General features: G+C 36.6%; 1 protein-coding gene across 27 annotated transcripts in view; it reads left to right on the forward strand.

The window, feature by feature from the left end:
- The window catches only part of LOC131685168 (phosphatidylinositol 4-phosphate 5-kinase type-1 alpha), a 207268-nt gene that overhangs the window by 168997 nt on the left and 13498 nt on the right, over positions 1-24773 (forward strand). For 12 of the 27 annotated variants that reach the window (XM_058968664.1, XM_058968663.1, XM_058968682.1 and 9 more), the window contains one exon: positions 1147-8268. In XM_058968664.1, coding sequence (XP_058824647.1) covers positions 1147-2123 — 977 coding nt within the window. In that variant the 3' untranslated portion in view covers positions 2124-8268. Of the gene's footprint in view, positions 1-1146; positions 8270-14407; positions 14664-15140; positions 15317-15391; positions 17291-24773 lie in introns of those variants that run through there. The other 15 variants (XM_058968678.1, XM_058968676.1, XM_058968686.1 and 12 more) reach the window with 7 other exon arrangements.

Consider the following 24773-nt stretch of genomic DNA (forward strand, 5'->3'; position numbering starts at 1 on the left):
GACTTATATTCAGCTGAATGAAAATTGTTAGTGAAATTGTGTACTGTAATAGGATGGTAATTTAGCCTAGGTAATCATTTCCTTGTGTAAGCGCAATGAATATTATTTTATTATGCACTTCCATAACGAAAATGAACGTGCACTGCAGTAACCTGTTCAAAAATATTCCAATCAACCATTATAATCTCGATTGTGCGCGAATAATAGATAACGTTTGAAGTTATGAAACGTGCTAGTAGTTAGCTACATTATTTTGATAATCAAGGTAGGTTAAGCTTATGAAATCCGACATACAGGAAAATAATATTTCAACAGAGACTTGTTCTTTAGTCTCTAGGTGAACGAAATTGAAATATGCCGTAAAACGGGTTTCTATGATCACCGGGGTAACTATGATTAAATGAAAGTTGTTTAGTACATGTACCATTTGAAAATTCTTTCGATCAAACAACTGAAACTAAAAATCTCTTTTTTTAAAAATAGATATATTTCTGGGCTGAAACTGAAATTGAAAAGCATATAATTTATTCGCGTCTTTTCGATAAATTCCAGCAATATCGCGTAGATATACATTGGAACGTTTACGTTTATAACTGAAATATTCATTATTTTAGATAAAAACTAACAATTTGTGAGAAAATAGAAACAAATATCGTTGTGAGAAATTTTGGTTGCATAATTTCAGGCGATTTAATTGGGTAATTTTGTAACTGTTCGAATGTAAACAAATTTGTCTAGAATTTCAGAAAATAGGCTAAAAAATTATTCAGCGATAAAAATTGATTGTTTTATATGTATTATTATACATAAAACAATCAACAATTTTATCGCCGAATTTTTTTTTACAATTTTTTTCTTTTTTGTTTTTAACATAATACAAAATGTTGACGCGTTGAATCTATTGGTACCATGACTGGTACCCCCGTTTTACGGTACTTTCTATTTCACAACGAGCCGAGACTGCATTGCTTTACCCTGCTAGCAATCTGAAGACAATTGTTCGGTTTTGATTTCATTGTGTCATCTCCCAATTCCCTCCCTTGACGGAGCTTAGTAGATCTTGGCGTGCTCGATTCAATCGTGTTCAGCAATTACTCGATCCAAACTTAAAATAATCACTTTCGATACGGCGCCGTTAATCACCAGGTAAACCCAACCACCAACTGAAACCGACCCCGAAGCCGCCACAGCATTGCACCAATGCGAAGCAATATGCGCGATCGCCGAACAAAGTCCTTAGTTGGCTCAGCAGCCATGACTTTCAGACTGTGGAATCCGGCGAGAGTGCGCAAACTGGCGTACCTCCAATTCAACGCTATAAAAACATATCCGATCTACGGAAACCGAACCTGGAACAATCCGTGCCGAGCGAAGGTGTGCCGTCGATGAAGAAGATGACAACAATTTCGGAAAAATCGGATTCCCTCGAGGGAACCGCTTCGATTCAGGATCGAATCAGACGATTTTCGATCCCCGATGAACCCGCAAAAGTACCGCTGATCAAAAGAAATAGTTTTATCATTCCGATCATCAAAGAAACCCCACCGGATGGAGAAATTAACAACAACCCAACGAACGACAAAAAATTCATTCCGATGGCGGAGAGAGTGCAAGAGTTGAAAGAAGAAATGGGAGAGGATTTAGTTCTGTCGAAGATGCAGAATGGTGTTCGTAGTAGAATGCAGGTGTTTGCATCACCCAACTCAACGCTTAAACGGCCTGAGAAGGAAAAGGAAGAGAAACTCGGCAACGGTTCTTTTCTCCCCGAGAAGAAACCCCTTTCGTTGACGCCAAGAAACTGCCTCGTGAACGTGTGCAATCGCGAGGAAATTCAACGAAGAATTGAAGAAATTGAGCGCGAGATTCGTCGCAACGAAGAACGTTTGAGAACCATTCCGGATCCGGAATCGGGTGCTAAAATACAAACGTTGCGGGTGACAAAAATAGCCCGGAACGACAGTGTCCTGTCCCGACTGAAACCAAGAGGCGTTAAAACCTTTTCTGGGCCACCAACAGGTCAGCGGACGAACACGCTGCGTCAGGCTGGGTTGCCCGTGGATGAGAACCACAACGTGGAAGACTGCTTCAGCCAGTTCAGCTGGGAGAAGGAGGAGTTCGTTTAGAAATAGCTTGGGTCCTTTTCCTTGGCCGCGCGCTTGTTGGTTTTCGGTAGTAGTACTATAGTATCCATAATCACTTCTTAGTTGGACAGTAGAGTTTTTGGATAGTCGCGTAGGTAGTTTTTCTGTTAATTCATTTTGTCAAGCGAATGAACGTTGAAAGGCGTACTTTGAAATCATCATAAAACTGCGGAGCGGTGAATTGCATTGCATCCGTTTTTTTTTGTAGAATGTACGAAGGCAGCATAGTCAGTGCAATTTTCTGCTTCGATATTATCCATATTATTATTTTTAACTTAACCAATTATTCTGATATTCTTTTATGTTTGATCTGTTTTAAATTCTCAACTGTACTTTAAGCAAAATTATAATTGTATTACTCTTGAATTTACAACAACATTGAAAACCTGTTGTGTTATATTCGATATCCGCTTTTCCTCTTGTTCAATGAATGCTAATATCACTTTTGGTGGTATCCGACGAAGAAAACAGATCGAGTTAAATGTAAACAATTATGCGAAAGAAGGGAGATTCGAACCTGCAACCCTTGGGATTATCGATTGTCAACGGTGATCGTACCGTCAAGGTCAAATGCGTTGGGTGGTAGCGGCGCTAAAGCCAGTGGTACGATCACTGTCGTCAATGCGATTAGCACATGGTCTGCCTGAGACGTTATCATAGCCCAGGGATGGTATAAGGGTTTGTGCATTGGGCCGGAGTTTCAAGGGTTGCATGTTCGAATTCTGCCATTAGGGGATTTTTTTCACATAATTACTTTCGTTTAACACTATTTCAATCCGTTTTCGTTTGGATACCACAAAATGAAGTTTTATATAAGGCATTGGCACTTACACCAAATCAAAAAAATTTAGTTGGCTAACGTAATTCTAAATGGGATATAATAGAGACTGCTATGGTTTAAATGAGCTCAATTCTGTGGGAATTAAATCTCCGAATTATAAACGCATGTTGTTTCTGGGGATTTTAGAATGAAATGTAATTGAAAAATGGTTACTTAAACCCAAAACAGGAAACACATTTTCTGTTTTTGTGCTGACAATCTTTTGCCTAGAAGCAATCCTTTTTGAACATGGAGCTATTCAAACACAGTTTGTAGTGACTGTGTTATTGCTTTCGTATCAATTTGGTGCATCTCTTTCTCAATGACGTTTACATCATTATCGCATTACCACTGTAACGCATTCTTAGTGTAGTAGCAACTCGCCAAATCTGGGCAAAATTTGAACCTAAATAATGGCAATAGACTACTGTCCGTCCATATTGTTGGTTGTGATGAAAATCGAAGGCTTCTGGTCCCATCTGCAGATTCCTTGCCAAACCATAAATTTGCTTGCTTATTTGTCTGTAAAGACAATCTTCAATTTCCGCGAAACAATTTCGTGATCCCTGGCACATTAAAACTTTTGTCGCTGAAACTGTTTGAAGTCAAATTCGGTACATATTGTACGCCAGTACATCCTTCGAATTTGGTCTGGTTCCTGGTCATATAGCTTTCAGATTTGCATTTTGGCCGTAATTTTTTTACTTTTGTGGGCTAGCTCGATTGCGTAATATTTGCAGAAACCTTCCCTAGTATATTTCGAACTGTGCTGCGCACAACTCCGAGTTTATTAACCACTTCGATTCACTAACGACACCTCCCGAAATACATACAAACGTTACTTGAAACGTTTAAGCACTACATATGGACGTTTTGATAATTTTCAACTCCTCATGCCCCATTTTCCGCTCCTCATACCGTGCGTCGGGTTTTTATTTATTTGGTTTAGAATAAAGTCCTTTTTTTACTTCCACAGCATGGCGATTTGGTAAGACGTAACCTTTTTAAAGAAGTTCGAAGGAGCACAAGAGTAAACAAATTACACAGAAGTTTTTTATGCGGTAAAAAACTGCGTTATTTGAAGATCCGCATGGTGGTCAGCAGATGACGAAATATGATGATTGACACCATTTTGAAATTTAGGATGGTTGCTTTCAGTTACCACAAAATACTGGTGGTCAGTAGATAACGAAAATCGATGATTGACACCATTTCAAAAATCCAAGACGGCGATTACCAGTTTCCACAACACGCTGGTGTACTGGAAGAAATATAGATTTCCCAAACAATCAATTCTAATTGATCCAATAGTGCAACAATGTGTTACATTTGGGAAGAATAATTTCTACACTCAATAATTTACCAAAAAATAATCACAGATAATATTGAGTCGAATACGATTTACACGAGCGCAAGCGTTATAGATGCTTTCGGAAATCGGTTTCAATGGATCTCCTCGTTTTCCTTTTTGAACGTTCTATCTACCACTCTTGTCACGCTCCTTGCGGAACGAACAGAACATCATTCCCGAAAGCATCTAACATGATTGTGCAGTTACAAGCTGACAAAAAGTCGGTAATGCTTTCTCAGTGAGTACTCGACAGATGGTGTTGGAATCGCCGGAATGATGTTGCCGGTTATTAGTTCGAGGAATTTGATTTACATTTGAACAAGTAAGGTAGCATGGTTCCATACCGATCTTCCTATGTTTATCAGTCATTGTGCTACCAACCCAAACTCTCAGTAGCAGAATTTGGTAACTTATTTACCTCAGACAATTTGGAGGTATAGAGCCTTCTTCGATGTCCACCGTCTATCTATCTTCCCTTTTCAAATGATGAATGGTAAGCGGAATTTCAAAATAGTTTCAAACATCGACTTCCTCGTTTACTAACTCCGCATGTCAAATGCACCAGATATAACATGGGAGTTTATTATTATATGGTAACTAAAAGTCGCCCTCTTGGAGTGCAAGCTGGCGTCAATCATCAATTTTCGTTATCTACTGATCACCACCTTTCGAACGACACCTATAATGATGAGAGTTTTCAGTGTTTTGGATTTAAAAACATCAATTCCTATGGCAGTAGTCACGGCTTCGATCAGGTTGTTTTAAATAAGTGAAATTGCATGACCCACAGGTTCGAAAAAATCCTGTCTTCTTGTTAGTAGTACTGGCCGTCGCCACAAAGGCGCTCAATGTACTAACCATGATCGCATATTTGTCCCGTTTGCTACGGGATTTCCTATCTTTATGGGACTGATTCGTGATCAAAGGCAGTGTAATCGTAGTGAATTTGACGAACACTGACAATCAACACTCACAAAAACGCGACGCGAGACAGGACACAACACTTATTGTGCTTACTAACTTTAAAAAAGGATTAAAAATTACCTTTTTGCCGACCGGTTTCGGGCTCGATGTTGCCCATCTACAGGACGATGTCCTACCTAACGCGTCGCGTTTTTGTGAGTGTGAATCGAGTCCTTACGTTGGCACAGCCCCAAAAAACCACTGACAATCAAACAATAGAAGAATGCAGAGAAACAACAAAGCACAATACACAGTGGTCCAGAATGCGAATTTGGCAGGAATTTTAAGTTTTTGATAAAACTAAACAACTTATTACGTCGTTGGGAAAGCTGTGACAGTTTGTGAACCCTTCTTTTAGTTAAAGCAACAGTTAGGGTAGTTCTAATTTTACTAACATAACAAAATAATTATTCTGGATAGATCCACACTACCTACAGAGCCACACTACTTGAAGTTGTAGAACAACAAATTGTAGAACAGTTTTGTGAAGTGTAAGCCGTATCTGCCATCTTTCATTTTCATTTTACATGAAATTTAAAATCATGATGTTGATGGCAAATGAAAGATACTTGTTTTTCAACTACATATATGTGAGGTATAATGAACAAAAATGACGATAACGATTTTTTTTTCAAAATTTAACAAAATTGATTTAAAAAAAGATGTTTTGAAATTACTTCTACTTTAATTAAAAATAAAATTCAAAATAGAAGCTAGAGTTTTGATGTAATAGAAGAAATGTTCGTCTTCAAAAACTCTGAAAATCAGCTGAAGGATATGTTAGTAAAAAATGAAAACTGAAAAATATGTTATATGTAATATGTTTAAATTACTTCCACGGTAGACAATATTAAAGATATAGTTTCGTTCTCGCGGTCAAATTTAGCACTTTGCAAGACTTTCGAATTATTTTAAATAGTAAGTAGGGTGGTAGGAAATTTACTAAAAACCTCTAGCTTCTTTCGTTAGAAAATTATATACACTTTAAACTAAAAAAAACATTTCTGGAATAACTATTATAAGATATAAAATATGATGTATTTCATTGGCCATGTATACTACAAAGTGTGATATTTCATATGTCAGAAATGGGATTTAATATTATGTACACTAATCGAAGCTAATGATATTGCAAAGAATTTTTTATGTAAAAGTTCACCTAACTTTGTAACGAAAATAGTTCACTAATTGGTGTACTTGAACAAATGATGCGTCTTAAAACAATCTTCTAGTTGCCCAACAGTTACTTTAGTGTCAAATAAAAACTACAAAAGTTATTCAAATTAAACCGTTTTTTAAGGAACTCTCTAAAGCTTACATTTGGATTTCTTATAGAATGGAAAGTATGAAAGATAAAGCTTGTGTGTTTGTGGCAAATTTGTCCAAAATGTATTATGCTACAACGTCATTTAAGATAGTTGAGTTCTGTCTCGCATCATTCAAATGTCTTATTTGTAGATCTTGCTACTATTAGAACTACCCTAGCTCCTGCTGAAACGAAAAGAAGGGCCTTGCAAAGTTTAACTTTCTTAATCTAATTATAAGGCGAAATTTAGATAAATATGAGAGTCAAGTCTTCAGCAAACTTTCCGAAAATTAGCCGTTCTGCACCTTCACTGAAGATAGTATGGCTCTTTCTAGAATGATAAATAAGTTTTTTTTTCTGCGCTGGGTGAAAACAAAACCACCCTAACTGTTGCTTGATATAAAAAGGGACTCACAAACTATACGTAAACTCCCTCAATTATGTCCCCAATTGTTTAGTTTTAATCCTTAGGCTCAATTGTTTAGTTTTAGTGAAAATGTTAAATCCTGCTAAATTAGCATTCTGGACCACTGTGCAACGGCTGTGCTATCTTTTGACTTCAAAAATGTAGTTCCACAATTTATCCAATAGAGGTCGCTATCAATAACTTTTCAAAGAAGTATATCTAAGTTATCTTATTGTCCTGTTCTACAACTTTGTAGAAGACACCTAACTTATATCTCTCCGTTCGAAGGTTAGTGTTCTCTAATCAAAAAATGAGTCATGTGGTCGGTGTTAAGTCAGACCGGACTAAATGACAAAATATTGATTTCGAGAAAAACGAGTTAAAGTTTGAATCGCAGCATCCTTTACATTATGATTGGAAATTAATTTTTGCCATAATTCTTGTTTATTTTTACATATTTCAAATCTGGCAAGAATCGAATGTAGCTGACGAAATTCTTTATCCAATGCTATAATTATCTTATTTTATGATGTTTTGCGACTTAGTCCGGTCTAACTTAACACCGACCATGTTATAAACTAAAATTCTTCCAAATATCAAATATTTTAAATTGACAATATGGTCCACTTCTCTGTTTCACAACAGACATCACACTAGCGCCGCAGTGACACAAAAGATCACTAGTACACTACAACTTTTATGATATGCAAATGACAGATCTTCATCAGAAGTTGCCCTCGGTGCACTAGCACAAAGTGGAAACATTAGAAAAAAATCCACATGACGTCATTCTCAAAATTGTTTTGTAGAAATGAAGGGAATAATAATGCAAAATACACACATTTGACCCAGAGATTTGTAGAGGTTTTCGTAGAAGCCAAACAAACGGTCAATAAGTGCTGCCAAACCGGTCATTGTATTGTGCAACGTTAGAAATAACTCTTCTTTACAATATTGAAACAAGCTCCTTCAAGAGCTTACGCAAAGTGTACACGATTTATAGTACGGTCTGAATTTTAGTGTAGTCGTTCATATTGTCTTGGCTGGTTGCTATGATTACTGGTGCTACGTCCGCAATTTTTGTATAACGTGTCATTAATGCAAAATATTGAAAGTTGTTTGAATTCAGATTTTGCGCACAGCTTAAAAAAGTGATGGGTAAACCGAAATGTACGGTATCTGGTTGTTTCAGCTCCAAAAATGCCCAGTCATTTTCGTCCTTCTTCCAGATAGGGTAAAGTGCCTATTTTCACCATACTAAGCAGGGTGCCTTACTAATTCTTTAATTTCACGGCCTACAATCAATGGAATGCGAAAAAAATTATATCAACAGCTTTGCTTCGTTGTTAGGAACCAATATAATAACACAATTACACTGACAACAGTGAAATTCTCGTGTTTGATCATAACGAAAACTCGAATCGAGTGCCCCTATTGTTGCGCTACCATTTGACTCAATGCGTTGAACAAAGATGGCAGACACTGCTCTAACCAACGGCTTCAAATGGGTAGGGTGATAATAGAAACATGGCGAAAATGGGCTCAACACCCTAAATGCTGGAAATAGGTTATTTAAAGTAGAAAACCATTTATCATAGAGAACCAAACTGGATTAACATTTTTGAAATACAGAGAAGTAGATGCCTGGGTAAGATTTTGCTGCAGTGCTTCTCTCAGTAAAAATAGCGTTATTTGCTCTCTGCCAGTGATGCATGAAGAACAGCATGAGAGCCTAACACGAGCTGAGCGGCCGCTTTGAACGAACCAAAAGCAATAAGCACTGACACCGCTCGTGCTAGGTAACCTGCGTGCTCGAGCTGTAGGATTCAAATAGCTAGCACAACGAGTTAGCACGATAAGTTAGCACCATGAGCCAGCTCGGTAAGCTGGCACGAGCAAGCTCGGTGAGCTAGCTCAGTGAACTAGCACGAGTTAACTCAATGAGCTGGCACGGTAAGCTTGTCCGATGAGCTAGAACGGTGCAGTAGTGTAAGCTATGGAACGAAAGAATAGGACAAAGCAAGAACTATGCGTTGGTGAATGTGCGACAGGTTGCTGAAAAAATGATGCAGGCATCATTACTCACACTAACGCGTTGTTTTTTTTTTATTTTGCTTTGCTATAGCTGAGCTATAGCTCCGTGTAGCGTGCTAGCTATCACCGTGCTAGCGAGGGCTCTCGCTCATCCGTGCTCGTGCTACTTGCTAACTCTAGCTCATCGGAAACCAGCGCAAGCACTAGCTCAATGAATTTAACGCTGACACATTATGGGTCAGTGCACAGCAATAGGACACGGAGCAACACCGTTCTTGTGCATGCCTGCTCTCTGCATTTCCGGAATTAAGATTTTCTTAAAATACACAAAATAAAACACAAGGGTAAGCGTTAATTCATATTGATTTCACGAATCTGTATTAAACGAATTTAATCTTATTCACAAATCTCTTTTTCCCGGTCAGAAACTGCACCCGAATGTGCAACCAATGATGTTCATCTTATGAAAGATGAGAATCGCATCTGTTTCGAAGACGAAGTTAATGTTGCATATGAAATGGAAGTGAATGAAAGTCCGATGGATCATTCGGTTCCATGTATTTGGAAGAAATCTCCTATAACCGTCAACTCAAATAGAATCGTCAAGCATGACCGCGATTATTGTGGAGATATTGAGAAAATCACTCTTGTTTTCCTTCCAATTTGCCGTGTAAATTATTTGTTTTCCTCCCAATTCGAACGTCAAAACGGCACGCAGTTGGATAAGCTTATGTGTTTTGACAGCCCGCAGCTTGATTTCTCGCACTTTAAAAGTGCGGAGTCCAGGTTGGTGGAACTTGCGCTATAATAACAGAAAACTGAGGAATTCTGTGCAGTTTTAAAAGTCTGTGCAGCACATTGAAAAACTGTGTAACACAGAATCTGTGCACCTGCAATCGATTTCATCTTGACAGTTAATTTCACAGTACACGCTAAACGCAGGCAAGCTAAAAATGATTGATTAGAATGCTTTTTCGTCGCGAGATGGCGTACGTTTTGTGTCTTCTATGATTCGTATGAGATTTGCAAGAGTGGACTATACTGTTATTTATAATATTTGCAAATATACTACTGCACACAGTGCGAGTTAGTGTGTTTTCTCGATGTAAATTGTCACAAAATGCCTGATTTGGTTCAAATTATATCCCTTCTTGATCAATATTTTTCTACCGTTATAACTATTTTTGTTTAGAACTGTTGTGGTCATGAAACACGAAAAATCTATTTTGATCAAGATATTTCGTAGTGCTACCAGCTGCTCAATTTCTACTTTGCAGTGATCAATACATTTCTGCTAGAATATTTACAATACTCTAATTGCATTGAAACTATAGTTGAAGACAGTCTAAATTGATAGGATTTATCGATTTTTAATAATATTGCAAGACAACGACGTTATGTCCATTTTTCCCATTAGTTTTACTGACATGACAATACTAGTAATTTTGAGTGTTTGAATGAAAGGTGATAGTACCAGTTATCAAGCTTACTGAATTTTGTAAACAACTCTTGTGGAAACCAAAAATAATAGCTGTTTAAATTTATGGTGCTCTAAAGACACCATAACCTGGAAGGGTGAAAGAAAATATTCCTGATGAGACCGTAAATCGACTCAGGGTTGGGTCGATTGGTCTTCAGTTTTCGTTTTCACTCTACTGTATAGATGCTCCGTAGAAAAAACTCATCATGCCCACTTAATGTCATCTTACTTGACTCTATACGGTTAGAACCAATGACGAATTTCGCGCCAACTCGAAAAAATGTTGGCAGCACCCTCTCAGATTTTAATGAAACTTTCTGTACATGAAGACTTTGTCACAAAAAGCCACTTTGCATACTTTGTTTTTCCAAAAATGATCTAGCCTGTCTGTTGAAAAGGGCCAAACTTTTTTTTACCAATTTTTTTCAAATGGCTCTAGTGGAAAAATGACAAGTCCTACAAAAAAATGTAGTAGGAGTGATTTTTACAAAATTAGTCAAATTTTCGAATAAAAATATTGAAAAAATTCTTCGTTGACTCCTACACTGAAAAAAAATCGATTTTAAAATTTTAAAGTCGATTTACAAAAAAATCCCATTTTTTATTTGGATGAAATTTTGTTCCAAGATAGGTAAGTATGTTCCCTACCTACCGTCAAAAGTTCAAGTTGGGCACTTTCAAGGAAAAAAAGTTATTTGAAAAAAACTTTTCCTTGTCCAAACTGAATTTTTTCTTCAGTGTATTTTTATCGAAAACTAAACCAGTGAAAGTCATAATCATCTCAGGATCCATTTTCCCAGTTGCTAGTTGCCTGATACATGCAAAAAGTATCAGTAACGAATTTGGTATATATTCATAACAAACTTGAATGAAGACTGAATGATTGGAAGACTAGAAGACTGGAAGACTTGAAGACTGCAGTTCATTTGTTCCTCTCAAAACTGATAAATTTTATGAAATAATTGACAAACTTTTCTAAAATTTATTTTATGTCTGATGGAGCAGCAACACAATACAAAAATAAGCAAAACTTCGCAAGCTTGTGTAGATTCCAGTCAAAGTATGAGTTGAGCGCAGGATGGCATTTTGTTGCAGCATCCCATGGAAAAGGACCCTGTGATGCTATTAGTGGTACTCTCAAACGAATGGCAAAAACAGCCAGTCCTGCTCGCGACTATGGAAATACCATAACAACTCGCCGAGAGTTATATAACTGGGCGTTGAACAAACTGATAAAAATATCACAAAATTAATTTTCTGCTACATATTCACTGAATAGTACAATAAAATGTCAGATGAACTCGAAGATCTGTATAATAACGCCAAAACAATATCTGAAACTCAAAAATTTCACAGATTTGTGCTTATTCCTGATGGCAAAGTAGAGACGAAAGGGTATTCTAATTCAGAAGATGAACCAAAAATATTTTCCTTGTATACAAATAATACAAAATAGCATGCATGAAGATAGTTTTAACACAAATGTTACATATAAAAATAAATAAATAATTATGTAAAATTCAAATGAAAGAAATGTCAAGAAAGTTTGAATTTAAGTAAAGATATAAAGCAATGATTTCAATACATCAAACTTATAATATTTTGGTAATACATTTTTCAGTGAAATAAACAAACATAAGTTTATAAAAATAAATTGATAATTGGCGATTAATTTTATTTAAGAGGTTTGTGGTGATCACGATTGAAGACCAATAGATCATCTAAAATCCCAAAATTCAAAAAAATTCATTAGTATATGAGTATTCCTCGTACCTTAACGATTAGTTGAATAAATAATAATTTTTTCCTGCATTCGAGAACGTTTTTAGTAAAAAATCGCTGCTTTAAGCTCTAAAAATTGTATTAAAAAACTCTTATCCATGAAGAAAAATTTATGAATAAAAAAGGAATCGTTAAAGTACGAGAAAAATTAATTACGATCAATTGAGAAAAAATTTAAGAAAATTGATTGAGTAGTTTTTCGGCAATCGTGATCACGGAAACACCCTTTTTAGTAAGACGACATTTCAAGATAATCGAGTTTAAAATTTCAAATTACTACTGCTCTTGGTAGACGAAGTGCGCTTGGAAGCGCTGTAACTTTCGATCTATTTCTCATATCTCTATAAAAATTTGGGAAAACATTCTCAAGGAGGTTTACTTTCAGATAAAGTAAAAAAATCGATTTTATGAAAAATGAAAAAGTATTAACCTCCTAATAAAAATATACTTAGTTGCTAAATTAGACAATATCTTCTCACAAACTGAGTTTTATTGTATTCTGAGATGATTATGACTTACATTGGTTTAGTTTTCTATAGAAATACACTGAAGAAAAAAATACAGTTTGGACAAGGAAAAGTTTTTTTCAAAAAACTTTTTTTCCTTGAAAGTGCCCAACTTGAATTTTTGACGGTAGCTAGGGAACATAATTATCTATCTTGGAACAAAATTTCATCGAAATCAAAAATGGTTTTTTTTTGTAAATCGACTTTAAATTTTTAAAATCGATTTTTTTCAGTGTAGGAGTCAATGAAGAATTTTTTCAATATTTTTATTCGAAAATTTGATGCAATAATTTTGTAAAAACCACTCCTACTACATTTTTTGTAGGATTTATCATTTTTAGACAATAGCTATTTGAAAAAAATGGTAAAAAAAGTTTCGCCCTTGTCAAAAGACAGTCTAGATCATTTTTCGAAAAACAAAGTATGCTAAATGGCTTTTTGTGACAAAGTCTTCATGTACCGAAAGTTTCATTAAAATCTGAGTGGGTGCTGCCAACTCGGAATACGATTTGGCGCGAAATTCGTCAATATAACAAGGCTTTGTTTTGGTTTCTGGTTTTGGTTTGACACTGTACTATAGCACATTTAAATTGTTTCCGATTTGCTTTACTAGATTCTCAGGATGACTTACAAGTACATGAAAATTATGCTTTGCAAACCTATTTTATAAAAATACGCATTTTTGATACATATTGATGTTCTTGAAATGTTCAACTCCTTTTTGTCGTTATTTACATACCCTGCTGATTTAGAGATAGTATGTTCCAACATCTGGGTTCATCTGCAGCGTTGTGACATGTTACTGCATATAAGGTAACCCTTATATGAGTAACATTTAGTAACGGATTTAAGAGCTAATAAATAATAGAATGCGTTGTCCAGTGAGTTTCGAAAGTATATTTTTTGTTTGATGATAGCGACTTTAACCTTGGAGTCTCGCCTCTTTTTCGAATTAGACAAGTCTCCATACTTATGTGAGGGGTGGGAATTGAACCCAGGTGAGCTGCATAATGGGCAAGTGACTTGCCAATTACGCTAAGCCCGTCCCTATTCACGATTTTAGTGGTAACTGGTGTGTGGGTTTTATGCCTGCAACTCCAAATATCTTACCAAATCATGTACTGTGCAACTTAAACTCTAAATGAACAATTTCAAACTTGTCAGTGGCTTTACCTTGTGCCCAACGTAACTTAGAATTTTTTCTTAAGGAATGATAGATTGCTGACATTAAACAAATTGTAATCATCTTGCAAGGATGATCCTACAGGTAATACTATGGCTGGCCTTCGTATTTTCAGTCATCAGTATTTTTCGAGTTTCCATAGCTTAGCTCTTTTATATGTGTTTGATACAGTTCCCCTTTGACCATATGCTTCAAATATCATTTTTTTTATTTATTTTTTTGTATTGTTAAAAGCTACGTGCTTGAAATGCCCATTAGTCACTCTTACCTGTTCTTTATTTTTAAATATGCTTTCACTCATTGTAACTGATCAACCTTAGGCTTGATTTTTTTACGACAATAATAATAGTAATAAAGCATCGATACAAACCTACAAAATATGTATGCAAAAAAAACACAACCAAAACTTAGCCGCTTCTCCTCGTATCGCGCTAGGCACATCTCCTTCCTGTTCTTCCACCCCTCCTCCTGCTTTCGACGACATCTCCGAGCACGGTAGCAGTAGTCATCGGCACTCGTCCGACGACAAAACGGGCAGCAGCAGCGGTATCGGAAGTGGCAGCGGCAGCGGGGGCGGCGTTGGCAGTCGAGGCGGAGGGTCGTCCGGTGCCGGTGGTGACGGTGGCGGAGGAACGGTAGATCGGAGGAGCACATCCTGTCGAAGTGATAACTATAAGGAAGACTCGATTAGGTAGGTATACAGGAGGGAGAAACGAGAAAGGGTGACGGGATACTGCTAGGGGGAGGGAGGTGTGGATGATTTGGTTGGGTGTTGGTGCGCATGAACGGAATGCATAGATCAGTTTTGTTAAGTTTTCCAATAATTTGTCAACTCAGTTCAGTTTGTTTGGTACGCTGTAGATACAGTTGGATAAAAAAATTAGAGCAATGCAACATGCCGCTAAATGTATTTTAAACTAATCTCTGATAATGGTTTAACGGTACCTTGCATTCAGTGATCTTTATGCATGCCACACCTACACAAATTGAGTTTGTCTTGCGGTCAGTTTTTCAAATAAAAATACTCATTCACATTATTTACACTATCGCTTACGTTTTTCTCTTTTGTCTTCCTTTTAATCTCGTTCTGTCATTGCATTGTTGTGTGTTTTTGTCGGTGAATGAAAAAAATTCGTTTAAAATTCTAAATTCCATTGAAAACATCCAGTATATCAGAAATAAGATTAGAAAGTCATTTAGCAGTCGAATCGTCATCCAATAGCAATTACGGATCTAGAGGTGCACTAGCGTGGACACCGCCGGCGTCGGTCGAAGGCTCTACCCCCACCTGGACCGAGGGGACACCCAGTTTTACGGAATCGAGCTCTAGCGGTGATATAGGAAGTAAGTTAACGACATAAGTTACGATTTCTAGTTCTAATTATTCACGATACTGTTCTCTTTTTTTTCCGGAATCAGCCTTCTCAGGCCAGTCATCTCCACTGCATGCCACCCTCTCGGACCGGGACCGTCACAAGCCAACGGTCGAGAAGGCCCTGAACTCGCTCACGTCCGAAATGGTAAGCTTTTCCAAATCACACTACTCCTCTTCCACGTCGTCTGTGGCGTCTGCCTCGGTCAATATGAAAAAGCTGCACAAGCAGGTGATTTACGTGAAAAATAGTAGCTGCTCCAGCATTGAGCAAAGTGGCACCAGCGGAGGGTCCGGAAGGGTCACCGCCAGCAGCTGTGCCGGTGGTTCCGCATCCTTGATGTCCGTGGTCACCACCAGCACCGGTGCTCGGCTGGAGACCTCCGACGCTCCTCCGCTCGAATCGGCTGCCTCGGTTACGACCATCGGAACGACCGATGCGTCCACGACATCGTCATCACCGGTGACGGTTTCCGTGGACAACGGACTCGGCGGGCTGACCGATGGCAGCTCCGGTTCGCTGGCCGACCTTGAACGCAATGTGCTGAGAATAAATGAGTGAGAGCTGTGCATGTTAAGCTCGTTAGGAAAAGAATCAATCAGATCAGAGAATCAAGAGAATCGCATTGTGATTTAGTGTATGTATTTATGCTCTTTATTTATTGTACTCTTGTTTACGTAAATTATTTTTTTTACTAATTTTACAAGTATGGAATTGTAGCCTATAAAATTTACTTGAAAGCATCCTTGCTGTTTAGTTGGGAATCTCGAACATTCGAAAGCGTTCAAAGTTAGATCCTATTTGTGAATATTGTTATCAACATAAGCGTAATTTAATGCGATAAAGAACAAACTAATGATAATCACATCACATTACTGTAAATATAATGCATCTACGCTGTGTGAAATCAAACGTCAACCATAGTACAGATTTTCCTGTACAGCTGGGATTCATTGTCGTTGTATGTTACCCAACTTTCGAACAAATTGTAATCAAAAGGGATTAGCGGACATTTCGCGTGTCGAACAAATGTTTCAACGGAGGGATTTGACTTAGGAAAGTAAATTAAAGCTCACATCGGCTCCAGCAATGTTATATAGTTGTATTTTCTTTTCATTTTATGACATATTAGCTTATTCATGATATCATTTAAGTACTCTTATTTTCAATTATACAACTATAATGTAATAAAAATACACACTCTTGTATTATTGTAAGTAGGAAAGAAAGTCAGCATCAGTTTTATGGATTCCAAGATCTAATTCATTCCCATGGGCTCTGACTGTCGTAGTCGGTGTGATTGTTAGTTTTAGAGGATAAGATTAGTTCTTGTTAAATGCAAATGTAAAGTTTTATTTAGAGGCCAAACCGTGATTGAACTGATGAACTCGACGTTATTATTTATAGAAATCTGAGATTAAAATCTTTTAAGAATGAAAAAATCAAATGAACAGGGCTAAGCTCGTCTTGTTCTCAACTGAGTCGGAGTTTATAGTACGGATATCCACGACTTGCTCATTCTAGAGTTGTCTTTTGGACACCATTAATTGTTTCTATCAAAATACAGTTAAATAAGCTATTTAGTATACCAATGCTAATGTTATACCATTTAAAATAAAATTAAACACCTCCTATGAAAACGTGTTGCTGGAACAATGTTTTTGACATGGTTCTGTAGGTTTATTGCTGTTCATTACATGGTTTAACTATGGGCCTGCGGCTGCGTAGGTTTGTTTCACCCTTGTTGCAGTTTACCAAGTTCCGTGCCGTTTCCTTTCTGCTAGTTTGGCTCATCTCGGCCTTTACACTTTTATAGGCTAACAACAAGCCCACACAAACGACCGACGATACCGCCAGCACGGAACTAGAGCTGGTCGAGCGCACCGTAGGATGTGTTTCGGTTCCCACCGAGGGTTTTTGGTCTGCGTTGCGAAAGTTTTTCTAAGTTAGTACCCTTTATTATCTTCAAATTCTGGTGTGGATACTGGATTTCTGTTTGCTTAAATTTTACCTTTTGCGCTCATTGTGACTAATTGTGATTGTAGCTATCAACCCATCACTAAACCCCGTTCTTCCGAAAACGGCGCTTTTCATGATAGTTTAAATTGTAAATATACCGAAAATTCTACAGCACACGAAAAATATTGTTCCCAAGATCGTGAATAAAGTGCCATGAATTCTGGAACAATCACGTTTTTACGTTACGTAAACTGGACCATGAACAGCAATAATGTGTTTTATAATTATGTTCTATTTTCCTTCACAAGATCGAAAAATATAATTCATGTATACGTAAACGGATTCATGATTCCTAGCGAGTGGTCATTCGTGCTCGTGAAACGACTCACAAAGTTATGAAATTTTATTCATGGAAACGTGAATTGATTCATGATTCCTAGTTTAATAGTCACATCTGACCGTGAAATAGGGTATAAAATCATAAAATATCATTCATGTGTTGTGAAGTGGTTCATGATTCGTAGTATAATTTTCATGTCTGACCATTCGGGCTCGTAAAATAGTTCATGGCGTAAAACATGATTACGATATGTTTTGAGTGCTTGTGATATTTAGAAGACATCCGTAATCGTTTTCAATTTCATGCAACTCTGCACATGAAATTTTCACGTGAGCTATTTCACAAAATTAGGGTTTTTTCTTGAAATATCGTATTGTTATGTCCAGATTCTAGCGACTATTAATAGGAGCGAACGGCAGATATAAGAAAACTATTAGGACCTCGAACATCGTTATTCGTTTGATAAGATTCAATGTGATGTCGGGACAGAAAAGCACTAAAAATATATTATAAAGCCATAAATCGTGTTCGTGATGTAGTTCGAAAAACAAGATACGGCGTATCAGTCACGCCTTTATGATCCAATTCACATTGTCACGTTACTCCGAGTAAAAAATTCGATGGTAATTAAACATGAACTTTACTCCATCAAGAATAACATATCACGGTAACGTGCTTATAAACTACGAAAATCGTAACAAAGATCCTGAAATTATGAACATAAATTACACAACTCGTAACTAAAATATCGAAAATTGTAGTTATGATCCTGAAATCATCACTCTTTTTGTGATTAAAATCTCACGATAACGTGAATAGAAATTACGGAAATCGTGGCTGAGTTCCCAAAATCATGGACATATATCACATTACTCTACCAGAAAAATCTAACACGTAACTCATGACTAAAATATCACGAAATCGTGAATATAAATTACGAATATCGTGATTAAAGCTCTGAAAGCATAAACATAAATCGTTCTACTCTGCAAGAAAATCCGATAGAAAATAATAAAACATGAATTAAAAATCACAGTAACGTGATGAATTAGCTCCTGAAATTATGAACATCGTTTCAATTTATATACGACAAACCAGTGTATCCCCAAAGTATAAACAAGAATCACAATAAAAACTAAATATGGCCAGGGAACAACCACAGTGACCCAATAAAACATTGCAATATATGGGGAGTTGTGAACTATGGGGAGTTGTGAACACCGTCAATTCCCGCTAAGCTATGAATGATAAAAATGTGGTAGCTACTTTTAAATGTTTCTACTGTCATGACGGCACTTTCTCATTTGCAAATATTTCATTAATTCGTGTTCTTCGTGTTTAGGAAACTAGCGCATAAATATACCAAACAAAAAGTTTTTTTTAATCAATTGTATTTGTGGTATGTGGAGCCCCTTATGTAGCTGATTTCAAAGAAAATTAGTGTAAAACATTCCTTGTGCAATTGGCTTTCATTGATAATTTTTTTTGGATGAATCTTTATTGTGTCGATGGAGATACGTATTTTTCGAAGATATGTAAAGTGGGGAGTTGTGAACCATAAATTACAGTGGATTATAGTTTTTTTTATTTATTATTTTCTATTAGGTTGTATTGTTTTGTTTGCATTACATTTCTAATTTAGTATGTTGGGTGTTCAGCCACAAGTTGTTTATTCCTATTGTTTATGATTCAGTTAATTATTATGAAGATATAATATGCTTTCGCAGTAAAGTGATTTTTGCAGCAGGAAGTTTTAAACCTACTTGTCTTGTGAATAAAGAGCTAAACAAATTTTATAAACTAACTTATAAACTATAAAGAGAGCTAATCGTTGCAATTGAAGATTGCAACGATTTTTGTCGGAGGTTGCTTATAATACTGTTCGAATTTCTAATGTTTCTATGTTTGCGAGTCTGAGTAACTCATTTGTGCTAAACCAGGGAGGACGCTTCAAAATCATTTTCAGAATTTTATTCTGAATCCTTTGAAGCGTTTTCTTCCTAGTAGCACAACAACTTGCCCAGATTGGCACTGCATATAGCATTGACGGTCTAAGTATTTGTTTATAAATTAATAGTTTGTTCTTTAGGCAGAGCCTAGAATTCCTATTTATAAGAGGGTATAAACATTTTATATATTTGTTGCATTTTGTTTGGATTCTTTCAATGTGATCCTTAAAAGTGAGTTTTTTATCGTAAATCAAACCCAAGTATTTAACTTGATCTGACCACGTTAAATTCAAACCATTAAATTTAATAATATGGTTTTAATTTGGTTTAAAAGAAGAAGCTCTTGGCTTATGCGGAAACATAATCAATTGTGTTTTGGCCGCATTAGTGGAAATTTTCCATTTTTTCAGGTATTCATTAAAAATATTCAAGCTTCGTTGCAGTCGACTGCAGATAATACGAAGACTCCTACCAGTGGCTGAGATGCTGTAGATAGATTTGGAAGATCAGAGGTAAAAATATTGTATAGTATTGGTGCGACGCTTGATCCTTGAGGGACGCCTGCTTTAACGGGTAGCTTATTAGATTTACAATTCTGATAAGAAACCTGTAGGGTACGGTTAGTAAGATAATTTTTAATTATCTTTATTATGTAAATTGGAAAATTGAAATCCCACATTTTGGCTATTAATCCTTTGTGCCAAACACTGTCGAAAGCTTTTTCGATGTCTAGAAGAGCAACCTCAGTGGGATAGCCCTCTGAGATATTTGCCTTTATCATGTTAGTTACTCTCACAAGTTGATGAGAAGTTGAATGTCCAATACGAAATCCAAACTGCTCAAGAAGAAAAATAGAATTCTCATTGATATGTGACATCATTCTAGTTAGGATGATTTTTTCAAATAATTTACTAATAGAAGAGAGTAAACTAATTGGTCGATAGCTAGATGCTTCTGCTGGGTTTTTATCTGGCTTCAAAATAGGAATAACCTTGGCAGTTTTCCATCTTTCAGAGAAGTATGCTAATTTAAAACATTTGTTGAATATTTTGACCAAGTATGGTCAAAATATTCAACAACTCATGGTGATTTCGGGAAGGTTTTTAAGAAGAATGTTGAAAATTCCATCATAACCTGGAGCCTTCATATTTTTTAACTTTTTCATGATGGATTTGATCTCATCATAGTTTGTTTCAACAATATCATCTAGAGACAATACTTGATTTGAATCGTTTTCATATTTTTGTAAGACTTCGGTTTCAATAGGACTCACAACGTTGAGATTAAAATTATGGACGCTTTCAAACTGCTGAGCAAGTTTTTGAACTTTTTCTTCGTTTTTAAGAGGTATGTGGTCATCTTCCTTTAAAGCTGGAATTGGTTTCTGAGGTTTCTTAAGGACCTTAGAAAGTTTCCAGAAAGGTTTAGAATTTGGCTTGATTTGTTCAACCTCTTTCGCGAAATTTTCATTTCTTAAGAGTGTGAATCTTCGCTTAATTTTTTTTGAAGATCCTGATAGATACATTTCATAGCAGGATCACGAGAACGTTGATATTGACGTCTTCGAACATTCTTCAAGCGAATCAGAAGTTGAAGATCGTCGTCAATAATAGGAGTATTAATTTTTTTCTGTGTTGTTGGTACTGATAAATTTCTAGCATCAACTATAGAATTACTTAAATTTTGTAATGCCGTATCAATGTCAGCTTTATTTTGTAAATCAAGGTCATGATTAAAATTATTCTCAATATAATTGCATTAAGTTTAGGTTAAGTAATAGTCTGTATGGTGGCTTACACCAAAGACGAAACAAAAATAAAAATAAGTTTTGTACCTTTCCCAATTCGCTTTCTGATAATTTAACACTGAGCTAATGGGATTGGAAACAGCTTCTCGAGAAAGTGAAAAAGTTACTGGAAGATGATCAGAATCAAAGTCAGCATGTGTAATCAATTCGCTACAAAGGTGGCTTTGATCTGTCAAAACGAAATCAATTGTTGATGGATTCCTTACAGACGAATAGCACGTAGGACCATTCGGGAACAAAATCGAATAATAACCAACAGAGCAATCATTAGAAAGTAGTTTACCGTTGGAATTGCTTTGAGCATTATTCCAGGTTCGGTGTTTGGCGTTAAAATCACCGATTATGAATAATTTCGACCGATTTCTTGCAAGTTTTTGTAAGTCTCCTTTCAAGACATTAATTTGCTGGCCAGTGCACTGAAAAGGCAAATAGGCTGCAGCAATAAAAATGATACCAAGATCAGTTTCAACATCGATACCCAAACTCTCGATCACCTTGGTGTCAAGAGACGGCGTAACGGAATGTTTGATCCTGCGATTAACCGCTATTGCGATTCCTCCGCCGAATCCAACAATTCGATCAAATCGATGAATAACAAAATTAGAGTTACTCTTCAATTTAATATTTGGTTTTAAAAAAGTTTCGGTCACAACGGCTATATGCACATTATGTATCCTCAAGAAGTTGAAAAATTCGTCTTCGCACGTATTTAATGAACGGGCATTCCAATTTAATAAATTTAATTGATTATTTAAAGTCATTGCTAAACTTTAATTTCATTACAATTTTGTTAGCAAATTTCCACCCCGCTTGAAAAGCTTCAAACATGGAGGTAGAATTTAACATAGCAATCATCATAGGTAACATAGAGTCTTGCAGGTATTTTAATTTTTCTTCCATTACGCTACCTAGATCCATTGGGCTAAAGGGAGCGTTGGGTGCAAACGAGTTTGTAGGCGTGGTAACAGTAGCCCTTATTTTGGCCTTGTTAACTGCCATTGAAGCATAAGATGACACACCATTGTAGGATGGTGTGACGGAGGTAGAAGAAGTTGTTAATCTATTTTGAATCGGATTAACACGTTTGGACGTGTTTTTTTGAAGTGTACCTGAAGAAGTAGTTACATTTTTTATTTGTTGTTTTTGTTGTCTAGAACGAGAATTTTTAATTTTTTCTCGAACCCCAGAAATTTGATTTATGTTTTTCGTTACAATTAGCGCATTTGAAACTTTTTGTGGATTTTTTCACTGGACAAGTATCTTTCGTGTGCGATTTATCACCACAGATCATACATTTGGAATCCAAATGACAATATTTTGTGTCGTGCCCAAAGCCTTGGCATCTACGACACTGGATCAGATTTTGAATTCTGCCCCCATGTCGTCTATAATATTTCCACTTTACTCACACGTGGAACATAAAACGTGCTTTTTCAAATACTTTCAAATTATTAACCTCATTACGTTTAAAATGAATTAAATAAAGCTCCTGGATAATTCCAGAGCGTACTGGAGTGTTATCACCGCTAGCCTTTCTCTTCATAAGAATAACTTGTGAAGAAGAAAAGCCAAGTAAATTTTTCAATTCGTTGGATATTTCATCCAAACTTTTACCTTGTGGTAGCCCTTTCAAGGCAGCCTTGAATAGTCTATCTGTCTTGAAATCATATGAATAAAATTTATATAGCTTCTCCGTAAGATACTGGAGTAGTCGTTTGTGGCCAATCAATTCCTCCGCTGTAACTCCTCCTCTTCGGCCAATCTGAAAAGAGACTTTCACATCCGGAAGGAACATCGAAAGCTCAATTCGAAAGGCTTTGAAGTCGGAGATCATCACTGTTATAGGCGGAGGTGATTGCGTTTTCTTCTCATTGGCATTATGCGCAATGCGAGGAAATTTAGAAATTTCATCAGCTTCACATTCGGATAAAACATCGAATGTTGCTGCAGTCAATTGAATTTTCTGGTGGAGAAGATACCCTTTTCCGTTTAGCTTTAATTTTTGGCACACGGCCTTTCTTGGAGGACCCAGGCATGTTGGAAGAATTAAATATTTCTTTAGGTTGAATTGTTCTTGAAAAATGTTTTAGTCTTGAAAAAGACTGATTGAGTAGAAAAAGTAGGTAGTCTTGAGAAAGACTAATTGTCGAAAAAAATTTAGGTAGTCTGGAGAAAGACTGTTGCTGTTGAAAAACTCTAGGTAAACCAGGAACTATTAAGTTTTGTGACCGGTTCGAACGAAGGTTCAAGCCGGTATACATTATATTATCATGATTTAATCTGTTCCACAATATTCCGCCACGTCACTCAGTCAGTTGCTGCTTGTCTCCAACCTCTCAGGTGCCCAACACGCGCTAGGTTCTGCTCCACTTGGTCCAGCCACCGGGAACGCTGCGCTCCTCTCCGTCTTGTACCTGCCGGGTTGGAGGTGAAAACCACATTGATGGGGTTGTTGTCCGGCATCCTCACCACATCACGGATGCACTTATCGAAACTAAAACTGTGTCATCGGCAAATTGGTTTGCTTTCGGATTCTCCATAATTTTTTTGATGCCGTCAATATATAATATGAACAAAAGTGGTCCCAGAGCACTACCCTGTGGTACACTAAGGTTCCGACGAGGCAGAGCTGTTGTATTTTGTAACTCGCGTACGTTTTTCAAAGTAACAGCGAAACCCCTCAAATGGGAAAAGCGCCAATTTTGTGCTGGTTTGAACTTATCTAACTAGTATTAAGTTGGTGTTAGTTACTGACGAGGAGAATGCACAAAAAATTTGGTCTTATCCAAAATTATTCCCATTTGGGAATTTTGCTCTCAAGAATATTTCCTCTTACACCACGCCTCTCCAATACACAAAATAGTACACTACGTTCAATTGTTTCAAACGTTCGTTTTAAGTCAACAAAAACTACCAAAAGAACTTTTTCAGAGTTTTGCTGTTGTACATCAGTCAGATTCGAAAAATGTCTTGCATTTGCCAAAATCCGGCGAAAATGACGATAGAGCAACGCTATTTCCATATAGTCCCAATTAGAACAATGACTTGCGACAAAGCATGCGTGTAAATTATTTCCTACGCCTACTCGTTTACGCTTTGAGATTGAGAATGATTTTGGTACCTTCGATATTGAAGTTAATGCTGAAGACACCAAAAATACACTAGTAATGATACTTATTTGGCATTGTTCGACTCTGTGGATTTGTGAGTTAGTGACGGTACTGGATGTGCAGATTTCCCGTGTTTACTGTGTTCTAGTTGTATTATATGATGCCCATTACATTACATTAATTTCATTTTTTGATAAAAAAATGAGAATTGAAAATGACTGAGTGTGAATTAAAACGAGATTGCATATTCGGATTGCCATAGG

The sequence above is a fragment of the Topomyia yanbarensis genome, chromosome 2 (assembly GCF_030247195.1).
Source record: "Topomyia yanbarensis strain Yona2022 chromosome 2, ASM3024719v1, whole genome shotgun sequence".
NCBI lineage: Eukaryota > Metazoa > Arthropoda > Insecta > Diptera > Culicidae > Topomyia > Topomyia yanbarensis.